The following is a 23,507-nucleotide window of genomic DNA, read 5'->3' on the forward strand; positions in this document are numbered from 1 at the left end:
GGTCAAGGAATAACAGACTGGTTCCAAATAGGAAAAGGAAGACGTCAAGGCTGTATACTGTCACCCTGCTTATTTAACTTATATGCAGAGTACATCATGAGAAACGCTGGGCTGGAGGAAGCACAAGCTGGAATCAAGATTGCCAGGAGAAATATCAATAACCTCAGATATGCAGGTGACACCACCCTTATGGCAGAAAGTGAAGAACTAAAGAACCTCTTGATGACAGTGAACAAAGAGAGTGAAAAAGTTGGCTTAAAGCTCAACATTCAGAAAAGATCATGGCATCCGGTCCCATCATTTCATGGCAAATAGATGGGGAAACAGTGGAAACCATGGCAGACTTATTTTGGGGGGGGGGGGGTCCCAAAATCACTGCAAATGGTGATTGCAGCCATGAAATTAAAAGACGCTTACTCCTTGGAAGAAAAGTTATGACCAAGCTAGACAGCATATTAAAAAGCAAGCGACATTGCCAACAAAGGTCCGTCTGGTCAAGGCTATGGTTTTTCCAGTAGTCATGTATGGATGTGAGAGTTGGACTATAAAGAAAGCTGAGTGCTGAAGAACTGAACTGCTGTGTTGGAGAAGACTCCTGAGAGTCCCTTGGACTGCAAGGAGATCCAACCAGTCTATCCTAAAGGAAATCAGTCCAGAATATTCATTGGAAGGACTGATGTTGAGGCTGCAACTCCAATACTTTGGCCACCTGATGCAAAGAACTGACTCATTTGAAAAGACCCTGATGCTGGGAAAGACTGAAGTGGGGGAGGAGAAGGGGACGACAGAGGATGAGATGGTCAGATGGCATCACAGACTCCATGGATATGAGTCTGAGTAAACTCCGGGTGCTGGTGATGGACAAGGAGCCCTGGCGTGCTGCAGTCCATGGGGTCACAAAGAGTCGGACACGGCTGAGCAACTGAACTGACTAGTGAATTAACTTCTATATTTGGGGGGAAAAAAAGAAAACCACTTTCTGAGTTTGTTGACATACTGTATCTGGACACTTATTATCAAAGGAAAAAGTAAGAATCAATTATCACCTCATGAGGATATGTCGTATATCATTTTTTTCCTAACCTACTCTCTGCATCAGGTATTCTTTTAGGTGGTACAGATAAACCTGCCCTTATGTAGCATATATTCCAAAAGTAGATCCTAGTCATGTATTTCATTCCTTCTTCTATCCATCATTTGTTTATAAGTTTTATCTCATCACTACTACTACTGCTGCCACCCAAGATTTTAATTTTCTATCTGCCAAAGATAATCTGCTATATTTATTTTAATTCCTCCACAATACGTAGGGTCTTCCATGTATCACATATACAATGAAATATGACAAGTCTTTTAAACAAAACTGGCACTGATAACCACATTCAGAGCATCACATAGTCAATGAATTGGCACCCTATTATCACACTTATAACTTACTCAGTTCAGTAAGTTGAGATAATATAGTCTGTATAACTGGAGAGTACACATTTAAAATGCTACTTGAGGGAATTCCCTGGTGGCTCAATGGTAAAGAATCCACCCTTGCACCACAACTACTGAACTTGTGCTCGAAAGCCCGCGAGCCACAACTACTGAAGCCCGCACGCCTAGAGCCCGGGCTCAGCACAAGAGAAGCCACTGTAATGAGATGCCACACACGACAACTAGAGAGGAGCCCCCGCTGGCCACAGCCAGAGAAAAGCCCATGTAGCAGTGAAGACCCAGCACAGTCATAAACAAATAAAATGCTACTTGAAATTTCATCTGTGTTGTTTACCATTATACTGATATATGAAACTGATAGAAAATGAAGTGTAATTTAAAGTAATTATTTAAATGGAATAAGATAGAAAGTCCAGAGATAAATCCACACACCTATGAGTAACTTATCTTTGACAAAGGCAGCAAAAATACACAATGGAGAAAAGACAGTCTCTTCAGTAAGTGGTGCTGGGGAAACTGAACAACTATGTGTAAAAGAATGAAATTAGAACACTTCCTAACGGCATACACAAAGATAAAGTCAAAATGGAGTAAAGATCTAAATGTAAGGCCAGAAGCTATAAAACTCTTAGAGGAAAACACAGGCAGAACATTCTATGACATAAATCAGAGCAAGATCCTCTAAGACCCACCTCCTAGAGTAATGGAAGTAGAAACAAAACTAAGCGACATAAATCAGAGCAAGATCCTCTAAGACCCACCTCCTACAGTAATGGAAGTAGAAACAAAACTAAGCAAGTAGGACCTAATTGAGTTTAAAGCCTTTTTGCACAGTAAAGGAAACTATAAACAAGATGAAAAGACAACCCTTAAAATCGGAGAAAAGACCAGCAAATGAAACAACTAATAAAAGTGTACGTGCGTGCGTGCTCAGTCGTGTCCAACTCTGCAACCCCGTGGACTATAGCCCACCAGGCTCCTCTGTCCATGGGACTGCCCAGGCAAGAATACTGGAGCGGGTTGCCATTTCCCTCTCCAGGGGATCTTCCCAACCCAGAGATTGAACCTGTGTCTCGAGTCTCCTGAGTTGGCAGGCAGGTTGTTTACCACTAGTGCCACCTGAGCAGCCCAACTGACAAAGGATTAATTTCCAAAATATACAAGGAGCTCATGCAACTCAATATCAGAAAACAAACAACCCAATCAAAAAAAGCAGGCACAAATTCATTTAACAGACATTTCACCAAAGAAGACAGATGGCTAATAAACACATGAAAAGATGCTAATCATCACTCATTATTAGAGGAATGCAAATCAAAACTACAATGACAGATCACCTCACACGTGTCAGGATGGCCATCATCAAAACATCTGTAACAATAAAGGCTGGAGAAGGTGTGGAAAAAAGGGAACCCTCTTGCACTGTTGGTGGGAATATAAATTGATACACCCACTATGGAGGACAGTATAGAGATACCTTAAAAAACTAGCAATAAAACTATCATATGACCCAACGATCCCACTATTGGTCATATATCCTGAGAAAATCAGGATGAAATGAAAATGACATAGGTACCCCAATGTTCACTGCAGCTCTGTTTACAATAGCCAGGACATGGAAGCAAACCTAGATGTCCACTGACAGATGAATGGATAAAAAAGCTGTGGTACATACATATAATGGAGTATTATTTGGCCATAAAAAGGAATGCATTTGAGTCAGTGCTAATGAGGTGGATGAATATAGAGCCTTAATTACACAGAGTGAAGTCAGAAAGAAAACAACAAATGTCGTATATTAACACACATATATGGGATCTAGAAAGATGGTGCTGATGAACCTATTTGAAGGACAGCAACGGAGACACAGAAATAGAGAGCAGATTTGTGGACACAGTGGGGGAAGGGTCATGGAAACATTCGCATTACCATATGTAAAGCAAATAGCTGTAGGAATTTGCTGTATGCCTCAGGGAGCTAAAACCAGGTGCTCTGTGACAACATAGAGGCGTAGGATGGGGTGAGGGATGCGGGGGAGCTTCAAGAGGAAGGGGACACATATATATACCTATGGCTAATTCATTGATGTATGGCAGAAACCAACACAATATTGTAAAGCAATCATCATCCAGTTTAAAATAAATTTTAAAATAAATCAAATAAAGTAATAAGCCCCTTGTCCTAAACAACATACCTGAAAACACTTGGTTTTTGATTTGTTTCTATATTTTATTACCTACAATGTCACCAAAGAAAGTTTTCAATCTTTCATTGCCAAGGGGAAAAAGGTGTAAATGGGTGTTAATACACACATATAAAAACCTATCCACAGAGTCTTAGAAATGAATATATATGTGTGCCTGCGTATACACACGGTTTCCCAGATGACACAGTGGTAAAGAACCCGCTTGGTAATGCAGGGGATGTAAGAGGCTTGGGTTCAATCCCTGGGTAGGGAAGATCCTCTGGAGTAGAAAATGGCAACCTACTCCAGTATTCTTGCCTGGGAAATCCCTTGGGGAGAGGACCTGGTGGGCTACAGTTTATGGGGTCGCAAAAGAGTCTGACATGACTTAGTGCTAAACAACAACATATTTGTACAGTAAGAGCAAAGGGAGCCATTCTCATGGAATGATAGAAGCCTCTCAAAAGTCCAAGTTCCCAGATACCTACCAAGGGCAAATCTTGCAAACTGGCTTTTCTGAAGATAGCAGTCCCAAACTTGTTAACTTTTTCTGCACATAATTATAAATGAAAAAGGAATCACCTCTCCTCCATATCCCTCCCCTTTGAAGTAATCAACCAAGTTAAGCTTCTTGCCTTCCAAAAAAAGTCTTACCTATCACAGATCTAGAAAGCTAGTTTTTCTCTGTCCTGGCTGACATTTGCTATTATCAATTTCTGAATTGCCATAATTACCAATTTTTGAATTTTACCAAGTTTGGTGGGATTTGATGGACCTGTCTCCAAAGTAACTGCTAAAATAATTTGTATTTCTCTGATTATTGAATAGGTTGGTGACTTCTTCCCCATGTTTAGTAATTATTTACATTTTCCTTCTGTTAATTTTCTTAGCATTTTTAAATTTTCCTATTGGAGTATTCTTTTTATTTATATAGAGAAGCTACTTATATTTTAGATAATAATCCTCCAACTGTCAAATGTGTTAAAAGTGTTTTATCTTAATCCACTGCTTATCTCTGCATTAGCTTTCATATTGTAGTTTTTTTGGTGAGGTCAAATTTGAGCTTTATTATTGTAATATCTGTGCTTTAAATACAAGTCAGGAGAAAAAGCACTCTAATCAGATTGGCTTTGTCCCTAAATGTTTCACCAGTCTCTTTACATGGCATACTCACTCCTTTAGAGAACTATTATATTTAAAAAGTTTACCCAAATATGATGGATCTTTTTGAACTTACTTATTTGAAAGTAAAATGAAAAACTCTTGTAATTCAGCTACTATTTTAGACTACAAAGGGAAATCTCATGAAAAGCAGTCTTCTCTTGCCTCACTTTGTAAAGTAACTATTCTTAGGTACTAGCTAATTTCTAATAGGATGAGGCCATCAGGCATCTGGTCCCATCACTTTATGGCAAACAGAGGGGGAAACAATGGAAAACAGTGACAGACTTGATTTTCTTGGGCTCCAAAATCACTGCAGAAAGTGTCTGTCACCATGAAATTAAAAGACACTTGCTCCTTGGAAGAAAAGTTATGACCAATCTAGACAGCATATTAAAAAGCAGAGATATTACTTCGCCAACAAATGTCCATGTAGTCAAAGCTTTGGTTTTTCCAGTAGTAATGTATGGATGTGAGAGTTGGACTATAAAGAAAGGTGAATGCCGAAGAACTGAACTGCTGTGTCGGAGAAGACTCTTAAGACTCTTGAGTCCCTTGGACAGCAAGGAGATCCAACCAGTCCATCCTAGAAGAAATCAGTACTGAATATTCGCTGGAAGGACTGATGCTGAAACTCCAGTACTCTGGCCACCTGATGCGAAGAACTGACTCATTTGAAAAGACCCTGATACTGGGAATGATTGAAGGAGGGAGGAGAAAGGGACAACAGAGGATGAGATGGTTGGATGGCATCACCGACTCCACAGACATGAGTTTGGGTCAACTCCAGGAGTTGGTGACGGACAGAGGAGCCTGGCATACTGCAATCCATGGGATCACAAAGAGCTGGACACGACTGAGCAACTGAACTGAACTGAAGTGAGGCCATTAGGGTGACTTGGCACTTCACTGTCAGCTTGATTTCTCTGAGTCATACAAAACCTCCTGTCATAATACTTAATGTGTAGTGTAGTTACACTGACAATCTCTGGGAGTACATTATTTTAGAGCATATCCCCTATAATCAAACACATATTGTTTAAATTATAAATATTTGCTACCTAGAACACTTCCTCTAAATCTACTTTTACTACTTCTACTGTGGAAAACTGGTTTAGTATTTATTCTAAAAATTCATAGTATTTTTAAGCAATTCCTTGTTTATTAAGTATGTCTTAATACTTATGAATCACTAACAGCTCTGCTATATTAGTTATTTCTATAAATGTTCTTTTTGACTGTGCTTGTTTAGTTAATAATTCTACAAATTGGTGTTCTCTGTGCTTGCTTAGTCACTCAGTGGTGTCCAACGCTTTGTGACCCCATCGACTGTAGCCCGCCAGGCTCCTCTGTCCATGGGACTTTCAGGTATGAATACTGGAGTGGATAGCCATTTCCTTCTCCAGGGGAATCTTCCTGACTCAGGGATCAAACCTGTGTCTCCTGCATTGCATGCAGATTCTTTACCACTGACCTACAGTGGTAAAGCTCATCATACCCAAAAGTAAACTCATGTCATTTCGAGTAAAAACCCAAGTTCTAACAATGACCTACAAGAACCTGGATGGTTTGCCGTAACTCCCAACACTATCCCAAATCTACTAAATCTACTACTCCTCTCTTCCTTGTTCTGCTCAAGCACACTAGCTTCCCTGACATCCCAACACACTCTTAACTCAGATACTTGGGCACTTAATGCTCTTTCTGTCTGGAATACTCTTCTCCCAGGTAAATGCATGGCTTACTCCTTATTTCAAGTCCCAGTTCTATGTCTTAACTACTTTATGTAATAATAATATCTCCTACACTTGTCATATGGTGAAGGTGAAAGTGAAAGTGAAGTCACTCAGTTGTGTCCGACTCTTTGCGACCCTGTGAACTGTAGCCCACCAGGCTCCTCCGTCCATGGGATTCTCCAGGTAAGAACACTGGAGTGGGTTGCCATTTCCGTCTCCAGGGGATCTTCCTGACCGAGGGATCAAACCTAGGTCTCCTGCACTGCAGGCAGATGCTTTAACATCTGAGCCACCAGGGAAGCTGTAGATTTATCATATTAAAAACCTGTTTTTCAGCTCTTCTTATATTAAAATTGCACAAGACTTTGTAGTCCTTCCAACTTAAAGGGTATAATCTATTTCCTGAACCTTTGAGGTTGAGGTGGCATTATAACTTGCCTTGGCCAATAGAATGTAAGAGCACTTAGAACATATTTTAAAATATTAGATATGGCATAAACAATAAATATATGCACACAAAACATGGCTTATAAACAATATAAAAACTGGTATATAATAAAGCAACAATAGGAAAATTAAATGTGCTGGTTAAATATTCATCTTATACTTCTGGTCTAGATTAAATTGCATTTTCCAGAAATACTTTAAAAAGAATCCACCGGCCATCCTAAGAATGTAGAGTATGAGAAAATATCAATGTTTTATTATTGTCTGAGACTCTTAATATGCAGCATTAGAACTGATGACACTGGAGAAGGAAATGGCAACCCACTCCAGTGTTCTTGCCTGGAGAATCCCAGAGACGGGAGAGCCCGGTGGGCTGCCGTCTATGTACGGGTAGCACAGAGTCAGACACGACTGAAGCAACCTAGCAGCAGCAAGGCCGTGATAAAAAATGGATTCCATTTGTGTTCTTTTGTTATTTAGCATCATCATCATATTTAAAACATACTTTACGTATTAAAGTCGTAAAAATTCCAAATATAATATTAAAAATAATACATGGAAGGCTGATTTATTCCCCCTTCCCTTAAAGCAGCAGAGAAGCAGTTTTCTAGGCATTGAAGAAATGGCTGGCGATTTACCAAGTGTATAATTTGAAGTAATTTTAATATAAGTTCTAGTGGAAATGGAAACTTGGTCAAAGTGCTACCACTCCATCCTCTAGCTAGAGTAATAATGCCATTTTTCAAAATGAAATAGAACAGCAAAAGCTGTGTCTTGCTGTGTCTCTTAGAAAGCTAGCTTTGAGACTAGCATTGTATTATCAGAATAACTTTTAATATTGATGACCATGCAGTATCGATTTGTTAAATACTTTGAACAAAATTCACACTTTATTTTTACATGTAAGAAAAAAATAAAAAGAAATTTTATATATAAAAAAAGAACTGATGTCACTGTAATATTTTATAAGATTTGTAAGATTATTTTCTATTTTTTAAATATTTAAGTATTCAATTATACTTCCCTTAAGACCTAAGAGCACAAAAAACAGGAAATATGCTGCATCTGAGCCAATAATAGAGGAGAGAGACTAAAGAGGTAGGTGAAAAACTAGGTATAATGATATTTCATCATCTAGGAAAGAAGAGGCCAAGAAAGTAAAGTCAGCCAGTGCCTACTTAATTACCCATTCAAGAAAACTTAGTTTAAGCATATATCTTATAATTAATAATAACTTCTTTGAATGCTCTTTTTCACACAAAGTATTTCTGTTTCTAGCTTTTGAACTATTAAAATACCCATCCTCTTTACTTTTCCATAAAATGAAAAGATCAAAACATCTGGCATATTAAACATTAAAACTGTATTTCTTACCTTAATGATTAATTTTCTACTACCTAAATTATACAGTTATGAAAAAATAAAATTTATTATTTTGTGCAACATCAAATAATGCCAGTGAATAGGTTTAGAGATAAACATTTAAACATATTCAATTTCTTCAAATAGTTGCAAAATCCTAATATTAGTATCTATCTGCACTATGTTCCTCCTTGGCATTTATAACCTATTTGCAGCACTAGAAGTAAAGAATTATTAACAACTAGGCATAAATTACAGGAAATTTCTAAATTATACAGTACATCCAAATCTACCTCTAACACCCATTAATGAATCTTTGGCACAGATAAGCCAATGGACAGAGTAGATAAAGATAAGAGGTACACAGTCAGGCAGACAGACTGCACAGAGACAGACACACTGACAACCAGGCAACACACAGTATTAAAGTACTTAAATTTTAGATGAATCTAACTATATTTAGATTTATTCAGGCAAAATCTACTGGGGAGAAAATATATTAGTCTTTCAGATAGTGATAAATTTCAGATGTATATTTAGAGAGAGAATAAAAAATGACTAGATATAATACTCTGGTAAAACTGATCTTTAGAATTATACTTTCATCTAGAAGGTAATGTTCTGGTTTCGTATTTTAACCCTGAAAAATTATAGCTTAAATCTTAAGTACCATAAATATGCAGCTTATAGATTATCTTACTTTTATAGTTTCTACACAGTTTAAGGTTTAGTATGTACTGTATATGTGAAATTATGCTCTGCCAGAGCCAAGAGAGTTCTCTCAAGTCACAAGGACTCTATGCTTCTTTGTCCCTTCTCTGAAAGAAGGTGGGTGGAGCTTACTTGGGACTGAAACCTTAAAAAACCTTAAAAAAGCAGCTCATTTTTCCCCTCCAGTTTTGCTTCAAAGGTTTTTGTATTAGATACATCTTGGACTGCCAGTCTAGTTAAGCTAAGGAACTATAACTTTCTTTCCCTGAGAAAAGTCCCTACAATCACTTCTGAACAAACTTCCCATCCTGGTCAACTTCACACATTTATACTACATAGTACCTATCTCACTGGAAGCAGGTTGACTGATGAGATGTGAATTTCAGGAATGTGAACATGAGACAGCAATTCTAACTATTCTGAGCTATTCCTCTAAACAGAGATAAAGTGAGGAACATAAGTTAGATCCCTTAAGAGATGCCTTTATTCAACAGCACGTGTAGTCAAAGTCAAATGTGGAGAGCTAAGAGTAAAGCAGGTGCACAGAGAAGCAAAGACAAGTGTCCAAGCCACTCTAGATGGAGAAACTGATAAATATGCAGAACCACAAAGAGCTGAAATAGTCACCCAGGTTATGGATGGCTCCATTTCTTGGTTCCTGTCCTTAAAGCAGTAGAATACTCAAGGGCAGTATTCTACTGTGAGATATATATGCTGCTGCTGCTAAGTCGCTTCAGTCATGTCCGACTCTGTGTGACCCCATAGACGGCAGCCCACCAGGCTTCCCTGTCTCTGGGATTCTCCAGGCAAGAACACTGGAGTGAGTTGCCATTTCCTTCTCCAATGCATGAAAGCAAAAAGTGAAAGTGAAGTCGCTCAGTCATGTCCAACTCTTAGCGACCCCATGGACTGCAGCCTACCAGGCTCCTCCATCCATGGATTTTCCAGGCAAGAGTACTGGAGTGGGGTGCCATTGCCTTCTCCGGTGAGATATATATATACACATATATCCCCCCCCCCCCCACCAACTTAAACTGGTGTCTTGGAGAAGGAAATGGCAATCCACTCCAGTATTCTTGCCTGGAGAATCCTATGGACAGCGGAGTCTGCAGGCTACAATCCATGGGGTTGCAAATGGTCAGACACAACTAAAGCGACTTAGCACGCAAACTGGTTTGCAAGTAGGCTACAACCAAAAATCTATACCAACAAAGAATTTTTCTATAATTTGCAGCATATTTATGCCCCACTTTTTTCCTTTTATTAACTTTCCCCCTAAATAATAATAAGACAACTGTTGGTCTCAGCAACATCATGCTACAGAAAAAAATCTGCTATGATCTTGGGACAAACTTAGCTCTGGCAACTTCTAACTGTAAAACCTGTAACAAGCTCCTTAGTTTCTAAATACCTTTCATGTTTCCTTTAACATCAAAGGGTCTATGACTTATAACTCCAGTGTACAATGAGGGGAGAAGGTGTCCAAAAAAAGCCACTCTCCACATTTTCACAGAATGGGAGTTGACTTTTTCCATTCTCACTATAGTTGTGGTCCCAAATGTATTGTCTCAAAATATCAGTCATCACCTGCTGCTGCTGCTGCTAAGTTGCTTCAGTCGTGTCCAACTCTGTGTGACCCCATAGACGGCAGCCCACCAGGCTCCCCCATCCCTGGGATTCTCCAGGCAAGAACACTGTAGTGGGCTGCCATTTCCTTCTCCAATGCATGAAAGTGAAAAGTGAAAGTGAAGTTTCTCAGTCATGTCCGATTCTTAGCAAACCCATGGACTGCAGCCCACCAGGCTCCACTGTCCATGGGATTTTCCAGGCAAGAGTACTGGAGTGGGGTGCCATTGCCTTCTCCCAGTCATCACCTAGAAAACTCAAATATACTGAGGAATCTAAACTAAACAGAGGCTTACCACTATAAATAACTTGCTGAGGTTCTATAGACTCTTTTTTCATGTAATTTTTTTACAGGGCATTTTTAACAGAAGCTAATGAAAACCACTTATCTGGCCAATTAAGAACTTTATAAACTGAGAGTACTACTTTATACATCTGGGATAAGGTAAAATTACCAGAGTAAAAAACACTGGCTTTGTGGAATTCCATTTTAAAAAGATCCTTCATAACAACCAAACCATACATTGTAACGAAGAGTAGTAAACAACTATGCCACAATTGTGAGATATCAAAACACTCCTCACCAAAACATTCAGGAATGCTGAGTGAGGCCAATACTATACGCATCTCATACTCAGCATTTAGGGTGTTCTCCCTTTGGGAATCTCTTCCTGTTTATTTGGTTATATCAGCTTTGCTCATTTTTTACACTGCCAGCCACCCTGTTCCTCTCATCTAAAACCCACAGTTCTTATCTCTGTGTCTTTGCAAACGCTGTTTGTTTTCTCTCTGAAATGCCTTTTATCCTAGTCCACCTGACAAACTCTCCCTTCAAGAGCCAAGTCAAATGTGGCCTCTGTGCTAAAACCGTCCATGTTCTCTTCAGGCAGATTTAGGCTCTCCCTCTATGGTTTTAATCTTGAATATACTTCCCTTAGAGTAATAACACGTCTGAAACTACTATTGAGTACCTTCTATGTACTACACTAGAAGCTTTATCTTGGTCCTTCTAGATAAGTATTATAGCCCCAATTTCCCTACTGCTACTGCTGCTGATAAGTCACTTAGTCATGTCCAACTCTGTGCGACCCCATAGACGGCAGCCCACTAGGCTCCTCTGTCCCTGGGATTCTCCAGGCAAGAATACTGGAGTGGGTTGCCATTTCCTTCTCCAATGCATGAAAGTAAAAAGTGAAAGTGAAGTTGCTCAGTCGTGCCCTTAGCGACCCCATGGACTGCAGCCTACCAGGCTCCTCCGTCCATGGGATTTTCCAGGCAAGAGTACTGGAGTGGGTTGCCATTGCCTTCTCCGAATTTCCCTACATAACCTCCCTATATGCATAACAGGGCCAGGACAGAAATTACTGTATGGTTCCAAAGCTGATTATCTTTCTACTAGTCTAGAGTTTCTAAGATTTTTTGGAACCCTTGAGAATCTAAGAACCTTCACCCCTCTCTCAACAGGTTTACACACAAAACATTAAGTGTAATTTGAAAGGGTTTACAGACCCCCTGAAGCCCATCCACTGCTCCCAGGACAACCTCTTGCTGCTTCTTACAAGTCTATTCACAGCCAGTAAATTTCTTAAGGGAAACAACTGTCATATTTTCAGTTGCCAGTTCTAAACACAGTGCCTAGGGTGTAGTGAGTAGATGGGAGGAATCATGACAGACCCGCATTTTTGCATTTCTTCAGAGCCTACCAGCAGAACTACTCAAATGTTGTTAAAAAGCTTTTCAAATGTAGATTACAACTAAAAACACTTATTACAGGAACTGTAGGTATTAGCATGCATCCCAAAGCCTCTGAGATTAACATGATCCACATTCCACGTTCTCTAGGAAAAGCTTCTAGGGAACAACTACTTATATCTCCCATAAGCCAGTTCACTGACACTCTAATCTAATACAAATGGAAACGATATCTGTGTTATTTCACAGGGAAGGAGGTAACTGTCAAGGTCTGAATGCATGAATCCAAAAAAATTAAATACTACAGGAAATATGAAATGCTGGGAGGGGTTCAATTCTTATTTGGAAGACTAGTGATTTAGAACAAGTACGTTTATCACCAAACTTGCCTTAACAAGTCTTCAACTCAAATCTAATGAAAGGCTTTTTCTCCACAGTATTAAAATTCAAATTTGCAAAGGAGAGCAAGTGCTTTAAGATAAACTGGGCTAATAGATTTATCTCAGAAAGTGAGAGTTAATTACGATTCTTGCTTCTGAGTTCTGGGTGAATGTGGTTGAGTTATTCTAAATTTTTAGTGTCCTGATCTTCAAAGTACTGGACTATAAAATAGAAGGAAAGTTTTCTAAGAAAGCGGAAAAATATGTTCAGCAGTACAAACACAGATAAACATTTTTCAAGGATGAGAAACAGCTCATTCCAGAGGAAAGAAAGGACACACACTGCAGAGTACACGAGTTTAACACTGGAAAGGTACGAGAGACTCTGTTAAAGGCTCTGGAAGGCCAGGTTAAGGAGCATAAACTTTATCCTATTGGCCTGTGATTCTAAACCAGGACAAAAACTACATAAAGGTGTAGGGAGTAGGAGGAAGGGAAATTTGTAAGAGGGACATATAATTACAATTTGAAGAAAAGCAGAGCTTGGGTTTAATGCTTTGAGTTGCCTTGCTGCTGCTGCTGAGTCGCTTCAGTAGTGTCCAACTCTGTGCAACCCCATAGACGGCAGCCCACCAGGTTCCCCCGTCCCTAGGATTCTCCAGGCAAGCCTCAGGCATTTAAAATTCCAATACTTTTAATGATCATCGAAAGGAGCCTTAAGGGTTCCTGTGAAGTCACATTTTTCTGTGATAAAAATAAAACCAATAAAAAATAAAACCAATTTATGTTTCCAATACGGTTCTATATAAATATTAAATGGAACAGAAGCAGGCAGCAAACAGCGGGACTCAAACTCACATCTGATTTTATTTATTTTTTTTTTTTCCACATCTGATTTTAAAACCAGTATGCCTTCCATTATCCTACAGATGCCAGCACTTGAAAGCGGTATTTTAGGAAAGTGAGCATGATATATGGAAGGAATTACTTGAGGCAAGAAACTACAGGCAAGGAGAGAACAACAGCTATTGCTGTAATCACTCCTAAGACATCCACAACTTACAAGATACGGCTACTGTTGAAGAGATGCCAGTGAACTGATATCTGGATTTTCTTAATGAAATCTAAAACCAAAAGTTAAAAATGGACATTTTATTAAAATTAATAGTCTATGATAATATACCCAGAGTATGATTCATGGAGTGGAGGATACACAGGTAGTTACTTTAAGTGCTTCCCTCAGTCCTTATGACAGCAACCAGTGTCCAGAGAAAAATATATACCGCACTATTTTCCACATTTATGTAGAAGATATTACAATTAATAAATACATACTTATTTAGGGCTTCTCTGGTGGCTCAGAGGTTAAAGCGTCTGCCTGCAATGTGGGAGACCTGGGTTCATACCCTGGGTTGGGAGATCCCCTGGAGAAGGAAATGGCAACCCACTCCAGTATTCTTGCCTGGAAAATCCCATGGACGGAGGAGCCTGGTCAGCTACAGTCCACAGGGTCGCAAAGAGTTGGACACGACTGAGCGACTTCACTTTCACTTACTTATTTAAAAGTTTTACTAAATTCACTCCAGTACTTTATCTTTTTTTTTTTTCTTTTTTCTTGGGTACTGAAAATAAAAACATCTGTGCAAGCATGCCTGTAGGCAGGTGGAGGAAAAAGCAACTCTCATGCTGGTCTAAGAGACAAGCCTCTTGGACCACTTGAAGAATCCACCTGAAGAATAAATCTGTCTTACAGCATTAAGCTCGCTACAATTTCTGCTCACGCGACAGCCATTAATGCCTAAATGCCAGGCACTACATTAAGCAGTGGGGATACAGAGATAATTAAGTCCCAGTCTCTAGCCTCAGAGACTTTCAGTACAGGGAAGTCAGAAATGTAAATGTTTATGAATCTAATGAACTGAGTATTATAGAAACTCAGAAGTGTTTAACATATGAACAAAAACTTTAATCTATTTAAATGTTAATATCTTACTTTCAGTTTCAATCTTTCAAAACCCTTTTCCAAATTAAATGTCAAATATTGATGGAAAAAAAGCTAACAATATGCTAAAAGTAAATACAGTAAAGCAACCTTGAGAATTAACACTTCAGGTAAATTTTTAGTGTGCTAGCTCAGTGAGCCATGTCTGGAAAATTACTTAAAAGTTCACTGCCAATTGTGAAGTTAGTTAAAAGATAAATACATTTGGCTGGACACTCATCAGAGTAAGAAAATCTTAACTAAACCAGTGGCAATGGAAAAGGACTAAGATTAGCTCAAATGCTAGGACTGCAAAATATTGCTAATCATTCTAGTTTTAAAGACATTTTAGACATACCACACCATGTTTATAAGCCTACTGTGATATACCTGCAAGCCAACCACAAAATAGAACTTTACACCCTCTTAGGCGTTATAACTGCCTAAGACAGACAGACAGACAATAAGAAGTATTGGTAAGGATGTAAAGAAATTAATGGGAATGGAAAACGTGCATTTTCCTGGTAGAACCATAAAATGTACAGCAGCTTTGGATAACAATCTGTCAGTTCCCTCAAAATATTAAAGGTACTTATAGGTATATATCCAAGATAATAAAAAACAGATATCCTAACAAAAACTTATGTATAGGTTCACAGTAGCAGCATTCATAAAATAATACAAAATGTTATATTTCATGTATTATTATTATACAATACAAAATATTCCAAAAAGTGGAAACAACTCAAATGTCTATCAAGAATTGAATGAGTGAACAAAATGTGATACATCCATACAACAGAAAATTTTTCAGTCATAAAACAGGATGAAGTCTTTCTGACCACGCAACAACACAGATGAATCTTGAAAACATGTTAAGTCAATGGGGTCAGTCACAAAACACCACCTATTATGATTCCATTCATATGAAATGTCTAGATGAGGCAAATCTATGGAGACAGAAGGTAGATTAGTGGTTGCCGAGGTCTGGGAGGAGGAGAGAGGGTGGGAGGAATGACTACTAAGGGGTATGGGGTTTCTTTTCGGGCTAATAAAAATTGACTGTGGTAACGACTACACATTTTTGTGAACATGTTAAAAACTATTAAATTGCACAGCTGAAAATGAATGAATTTTATGCTAAATAAATTATATCTCAATAAAGCTATTATTAATTTTTAAAACACTACAAGCCACAATATTGAACAGTTTAACAAACAATGAAATTTTTAATACTTTCCAGTGTGTGCAGCATAAGCTCTTGCCAGGCTTTCAATCTTTCCTCTCCCATTTTTTAGCAAATCAAATTCAAACCTTAAATCAACACTTCAGAAGTCTTATTTGACAAGTTCTTGTTATCTGTATTTTTATGTGTGTGCTCATTCGCATCCAACTGTTTTGTTACTCTATGGGCTGTAGCCCACCAGGATCCTCTGTCCATGGGATTTCCCAGGTAAGAATACTGGAGTTGGTTGCCATTTCCTACTTCCGGGAATCCTGCCAACCCAGGGATCGAACCCACGTCTCCTGCACTACTGGCAGGCAGATTCTTTATCACAGAGCCACCATTTGTCTTTTAAAACTATACTTAAATAGCAATCATTTTACCAAAAGATATACATATAGATAAGAAATACATGAATGAAAAATGCTGTCCTATCTTATTATTATTTTTTTTTAAGCAGAAAGCAGGAGGGGATCTGTGTCTTCCTCTGGCTTCAGCCATCTACATTCAGAATGCTAAAGTAAATGGAAGGAATTTATACTACTTCAGCTATTTCCTCTTCAGCCTATGACAATCTGGCTTTTTCCCATACCCCAACTCCAAACAGCTTTCTCTAGTCACTAAATCACTCCTACTTAGCAAACTCCTACTTTCTTAAGCTCACCTTACCGGTCCTCCCAGAATTATCTGACTTTGGTAATGTCTTCCCTGAAACTCTCCCAGGCCTTTCTGACATCCTCTAGGTTCCTTTCCATCCTCTTTGACCACACCTACCCAGGAGCAATCACCAATATTTTCATTTAGAGGCTGCTCTTTAAATGTTGTTGCTTTTCAACCTTAGGTTGGCCACACCATACACTTGTCTGAATGTGTTCATGACTCTCATGCTTTCAAATACCTCTTACATGCTTTAATTCTGCCCCCGTAGCTCTCTTGAGCTCTACATTTCTACAAGATGTCTCACAGGCACCTCAGTTTTAACATGTCCAAAACTAAACTCATTCTCTTTAATTCTGAAGTTTCCTCCAACCATCGTCTCCCTGGTCTCCTCTGCTTTTTGTCCTTCCTTCCTCCTTACCCTACCAAATGGAATGTTCCAACTTGGGTGACAGTATACCAAGCTAGAAACTCTAGAGTCATACTACAATATTCCTCTCTCCTTCACTACTCACATGTAGTGAGTCATGAAGACTTCTTTCTTAATCCTTATCAGATCCTTTGTATATTCTCTATCCCATTGTCTTAAGTTTGGCTCAGGCCATCATATCTCACTTCCTATTTTTCAACAACTTCAAAAATGCTCTCCTTCATCTGGTCATCCATTCATCCATCAGAATCAACTTTCTGCAACACAAATCTGTCAAATGACTGCTTACTTTCCCTGTAACGCTGAGACCTATAGTGTATAAACTGTTCAAAATTACTATTACTGATCTATAGAATAAAATACCGGAGAAGGCGATGGCACCCCACTCCAGTGTTCTTGCCTGGAGAATCCCAGGGATGGGTGAGCCTGGTGGGCTGCTGTCTGTGGGGTCTCACAGAGTCGGACACAACTGAAGTGACTTTGCAGCAGAATAAAATACAGCACAGATTCAAGAACCTTCACAACCTGATCCCTAACTGGCTTTCTCAGCATCCCATTAACCTTTACCATACTTTTCACTGGTTCTCAAAATATGGTCCAGAGATGGCCCACACCTAGACCATTTTAAAGAATTCACGAGGTTAAAACTCTTTTATAAGTTATGCTTCCTCACCTGCAAATATACAAATGCACAGACTTTAGTACAATATTTTTATCATATTCATTCTCTTTAGGAGCGTACACCGGGTTTTTCTAGAGGATACATGACACTTGATACTGTGAAATATGACACTGCATCAGTATGAATGCAACAGATATGAGAATCCAGATCTCTTCTATTAAGCTGCTGCTGCCGCTAAGTCACTTTAGTCGTGTCCAACTCTGTGCGACCCCAGAGATGGCAGCCCACCAGGCTCCACCATCCCTGGGATTCTCCAGGCAAGAACACTGGAGTGGGTTGCCATTTCCTTCTCCAATGCATGCAAGTGAAAAGTGAAAGTGAAGTTGCTCAGTCGTGTCCGACTCCTAGCGACCCCATGGACTGCAGCCTACCAGACTCCTCCGTCCATGGGATTTGCCAGGCAAGAGTATTGGAGTGGGTTGCCATTGCTAGATGGTAAAAAAAAATTTGCAAAAGTATAAAAATAATGCTTCTTTCCACCAGTAATTTCTTTGAAAAATCACTTGTTATAAAATACAGTGTATGTATGGAATGGTTTTATCACCATTATTTTAAAGTAAATTATTTTTTAAAATATTTTTTAATTTCTAATACAGTACAAACAAACAAACCTCTTTGGAGTCCTCAGTAATTTTGAGAATGTAAAAGACTCCTGAGATCAAAATGTGTGAGAACTGCTACATTAGTTATAGCAGATTATCTACCACTCTCTAAACATGCTCAACTCTAAAACCCCTATCCTTCTGCAAGGAAATGCACCCTCCAAGTTCCAGCCAGGTCCAAAGAGACCTTGGATGCATTCTGGAGGATAGAAAGATCAGGTTTTGAAGTCAAGCAAGATACTTTACTTCTCAGAGTGTGTTTCCTTATCTCTAAAATTTAGGTTATAGTCACCTCATAAACGGAAGATATGTTAAATAAGACAGTGTAAAATGTACGGCACAGTGTTTAACAAATAGAAGGGATAAAAAATGTTAATCTTCTTTCTACTTAATTTATAACATCACAAACACTACTGTAGTAAGATAAAAACAATATAACAATTATTTAATCATAACAAAGCAAGCAAATTGGTTGCTTTGCGAAGTTCTGTCAAAATTACTATTTGTAGAGCAGATGGTTTTATATAATAAACTCCTTGAATGCATAACTACTAAGGTACTTCTGCAGTTACCTGTGATTGATAGATTTAGATTAATTTAAAATATCAGTTTAAATGGCATTTTAACACAGGAATGCTTGCTATAATGCCTGTTTAGCCTTAAAAAAAAAAAAATCCATAAATCTTCTCCTTCATGTTTCACAAAAGTACTGTAATTCACACCTCTGCTGCATCCTGTTTTTGAAATACTCCACTGACTCTACTAAGGTATTGTTTTTATCTTAACGAGAATGGGTTTTTAAACTGAAACTGCCATATTTATATGCAGCTTTACTGTCATCTTTTACAATTTTTAAATATACAAATGTCTAGTGTATATCACATAAACTTTAGCCTAATTAGAATAAATTTACTTATTGTTTCAATACTTTAATTATACATGACAAAGCTTTAAAAAGCAAAAGAAAATTACTGGAACACGAAAGCCCAGACATCTCTTTTTCCTTCTATCTCATCTTTTTTTCCTTCTACCTCTAGTTATATGAGTCAGCCATTTGAGAATACTGAAGAGAGCACGATCGTTTGTTAGATGAAGATCCTAAATATCAGTCCCATACTTCAGTCTTGTGAAGTAGGTAGCATTTATCTTTTTTTAAAGTTGAAAGAACTCGGTCAATTCATTTTCTTGCAAGTGGCCAAGGTCAGAAAACTAACCAATGGCAGAGATGTAGTAAAACCTACACATGTCAAACATAAATGGGCATCACCCTATGTACACATGTACTTCTCATGATCACTATCTGCAATTTCATAAAGACGACACACTGAGATAGTTGTGATCAAGTTCTGGATCTGACACAGATTATCAGTTTAACTATCAACTTGAAATCATTTTGGTGCTGTCGTTTACACCATCTCAATATCTTAGTATTCTCCTCTTTCACAGGATGGGGCACACAAAAGGCCAATGCCAGGAACAGACAACTCACAGAATGACGACAGGCAGAAAAGTCTCTATCTACCCTTACCAGTCATCGCGATATTAAAATTAAAACAACATACTATTCTTCAACCTCGAATTATCAAAGATCCAAGATTATTATCTGAACACTCATACATTACCGTTAGTTGTAAAAAGTGATACAACTTCAAAAAGTTATGCATTTGCATATATCAGATGTTTACATCCTTTTATCTAGTACTTCCAACACCACTGGAAGATATCTTATGCAATAACTCAAAATAAAGAAATTTTATGCTTAAGTGTTCTCCACAGAATTATGACACATAATAGCAGAAAATCAGCGGCCTAAACTTTCAACTATAAGAAAATGGTTAAGCTATATGACAGTGGCTAGGTGAAATAATATATAGCCACCTAAAATTATTTTCACAAAGGAAAAACACCTAAATATTAAGTTGGAAAAAACCCTAAGAATATTAAATGGTACATGTAGTATGGTCACAGAGAAGCATTAAAGACATTAACAATGACAGCCTTTGGGTGATGGGACTATAGGAAGACCGAACAGAATAATGGAAAAACCACAGTATGAATGCCTATTCCACTTTCCTAAAGGTAAGGCATTCTTAATTACTGTTCTATAATTTCCAAATTTGAAACAATGAACATTATCACTTCATAACTGAATAGGGTTATAATAGCTAGATTATCCCTAAGGCTCAGTTCTCAAATGCTAAAAATTTAAAAATGCATTTTTAACCCATGTCAGAATTTAAGAATAACGGAAGAGTTTATTATTATAAGAATCTATTAGCCAATATATTTTCTTTTAGTGGCAGAAGGGACAAAGTTTTCCTCCAGCTTTCTAGTCAAGAGAAAAAGAGGCATAACTGGCAGACTTAATTATACCTATTGCTTATCAAGTCACAGAATAAAAAAAGCAAGCACTGTAAAAAAATAGCCTTAGTCATCAAATCTTAAATGCAAAATTACCTAGCTATCCCTAGGTATTAGGGAAGAAAAAGAAAACTCATTTAGTCCTGGAGAAATGAAATCTCCAATAGGAATCCCTGACTCATCCCCAAAGCATGAACCCGAAGGCTACTTCCCCTGTACAGGAGTTCAGAGACTGGGCACTTGTCCTGATGGCCTGCATCAGCAAACAATGCCCTTTCCTGACAGGATATGCCCATAGAGAACAAGAGGACCAACATGCCAAATGGACAGGAGTCACACACCTCACCTTCCACAACCAAAGTAAGACTGTGTAAGACTAGTTTTAAACATTTTAAATCTAAGTAAATATTTTCTTTTATGCCTGCTAGAGAGTAATAAAACGGGGACTCTGTCCAATTACTGTGATATCATTTCAAAGATACCTAACACATTCAAAATTCCCAATGGGAAGAAGGAAACATCTTCCTTAACTTTTTCAGATAAAAGGGTAATTGGGGAGGGGGGAAATACATGGGCTAAGTATCAAGAGGAAATGTTTAAAATAAACCATAAATTATTTAATCAACATTTTTTACACTTTCAAAAGATACTAAGAAAACCAAACTCCTCTCTTCTACTACTGGTTTAGGGAGGCGGGAATCACAAAGCTCCACTATACTGTTATGACACTGAGTAAAGTTAAGGGTTAAGAATTTTAACGCTAAAGTTTTACTAGACCGAAGTCTCTTTAAAATGTGAAAAGTATTTCGTATTTCAGTGCGAAAAGCCATTTCACCTGCACTTTGTAAACAATTAAACTACTTTGAAACAAAAACTAGCCAATGTTTGCGACTCATTTTTATACACATTAACTGTGTATCCTTTTCACAATCCAGAATTTCAGAGTTAGGTGACTACTCTTGGAGGTGAATCTTGCCCAGAAGCAAAATTTTCCCTAGCTTATTTCCCATTTCCAAACCCCGCCAAGACTAAGGAACAACCACTTCCCAAAGTCCCACTTCCTTTTCCATTCCCCAGACCTCCAGGGTTTCCAACGCCCCAGTCTTGCGCAATATCCGTAGGAGCAGCGCCGCAACCACCGCCTCCTAAGCCGAGAAACAACCCTAAAGAGAACATTGTCCAGCAGAAAAATAAAGGAGGGGGGTGGCAATGGAGGAAGTCGACTTCTGGTCCCACGCCTTCGGATCTGACCCCCTTGTAGTGATGGCTCGAGAGCAATTCCACGACCAAGACTTTTAACCTCCTCTCCAGCCCGCCAGTACAAGCAAAGGGCGGAAGGGGGAGGGGGGATGTCGGAAGGGGGGTGGGGAGACTACGAAGGTTATCTCCCAGTTCAGGGCTTCAGCCCGTACAGTCGCCTCCGCCCCACCAGGACTATTGTTCCCAAGTTCCCCACCCCCACCCCGGATAGGAAGTGATAGTCACATCCCCTCCGCCTTCGGCAGTATCCCCTAGGGAGTCTGAAGTAGGCTTCCTTCGGGATAACCACGCACCCTCCTCCCCCACGTCCTGCCTCTACACACACTTATCCCTCAACCTCAAATCACGTTGACCCCTACACCATCTAAAACCTGGGTCTCAAGAGACAAGAGACAGGACGGCAGTAAATGGAAATCGAACATTCCACGAGATTTTCTATGGACTATCCTTTCTCTTGCATTGGAAATAATACTGCGAACCCAGATTAAAGAGCAAAAAGTCCTACCTTGCCCTCTTTTGAGACCAGCTTGAGCAAAGGGACCCCACGAGTTAAATGCAACCTTAATAGCCCCGTTCCTCAGTCGGCGCTATCCGCTCTCCTTCCTGCCTCGACCCTCTCAGGAGGAGCAGACTGGATGGGGAGATGAGAAGAGCCCACCGGCCTGCACCTCATTCGCCTCCCGCTCCCAGCCCGAGAAACAATAGGTGGTCGCGGGCGGCGGCGCTAAGTGCGGGCTTGGCCAGCGGCCTCTCTCTTTGCGTCCCAGACGCGGGCGGAAAGGGGCCGCGATCGCAGGACGAGAGGAAAGGAGGACGAGGGGCGATCTCACCTCCCAGCCTCCGAGTCCACCCCGGCCCTTGGGGTTGGCGCGCGCCCCCTCCGCCCCTCTCCTTACAGCCACACACAAAGCGCTGGCGGCCGGGCCGGGCGGGCGAAGCGGCAGTGGGCTTGGATGCCGGTGAGAGGAGGCAACAGCGAGGGGAGGGACTCACCATGAAGTCCCGGGCGAAGTTGTCCTCCCCATTATGGTCCGGACTCTTCATGGCCTGGACCCTCTGGATGAATTTCCTCAGGATCTCCACTTGCTCCATCCTCCCGCGTCCCCACGGCTGCGGTCGCTGGCCCCCCCGCCGCCCGCCCGCCCGGCGCAGAGCCCACTCAGTCTTCCCCAGCTCGCCCCCCCTACCCGTCCCGTCTTTCCCGACCCCTGACGCTCCCTGCTCCTCCCCACCGCCCAAGGCAGCGGCGGCACCGGCGGCACCAGCCCGGCTCCCGATCCTACAACTTCCAGGAGCAGCCACTCTCCCACAGTAGTAGCCGAGCCGCAGCGGCTAGCGCCAACCCCAACCCCCAGCTTGCTCCATCCTCCTTCCCCGCCCTGCTCCTGCTCCGTCGGAGACGCAGCCACCGCCTTAGGAACACGGCTCTCCGATCGCCCTGCCCCCCCACCCCCCCTCTTCCCGGTTCCTCCTTCCCTCCCTCCAGACTAGCAACCGCAGCCACCACTCTCCACGGGCGCGCCCCCGCCGCCACTCAGACGCGCGGCCCCGCGCAGCGGCTAGATC

At 40.1% G+C, this 23,507-nt stretch overlaps 1 protein-coding gene across 1 annotated transcript in view; it reads right to left on the reverse strand.

The window, feature by feature from the left end:
* The window catches only part of PTPN12 (protein tyrosine phosphatase non-receptor type 12), an 88,175-nt gene extending 64,787 nt beyond the window's left edge, over positions 1-23,388 (reverse strand). Inside the window, exon 1 of the mRNA XM_006049869.4 lies at positions 22,935-23,388. Within this exon, the coding sequence (XP_006049931.1) occupies positions 22,935-23,033 (99 nt within the window). The 5' untranslated portion in view covers positions 23,034-23,388. The remainder of the gene's footprint in view (positions 1-22,934) is intronic.
* Between the last annotated feature and the right edge of the window lie 119 nt (positions 23,389-23,507).

This window comes from Bubalus bubalis, chromosome 8 (assembly GCF_019923935.1).
Source record: "Bubalus bubalis isolate 160015118507 breed Murrah chromosome 8, NDDB_SH_1, whole genome shotgun sequence".
Classification (NCBI taxonomy): domain Eukaryota; kingdom Metazoa; phylum Chordata; class Mammalia; order Artiodactyla; family Bovidae; genus Bubalus; species Bubalus bubalis.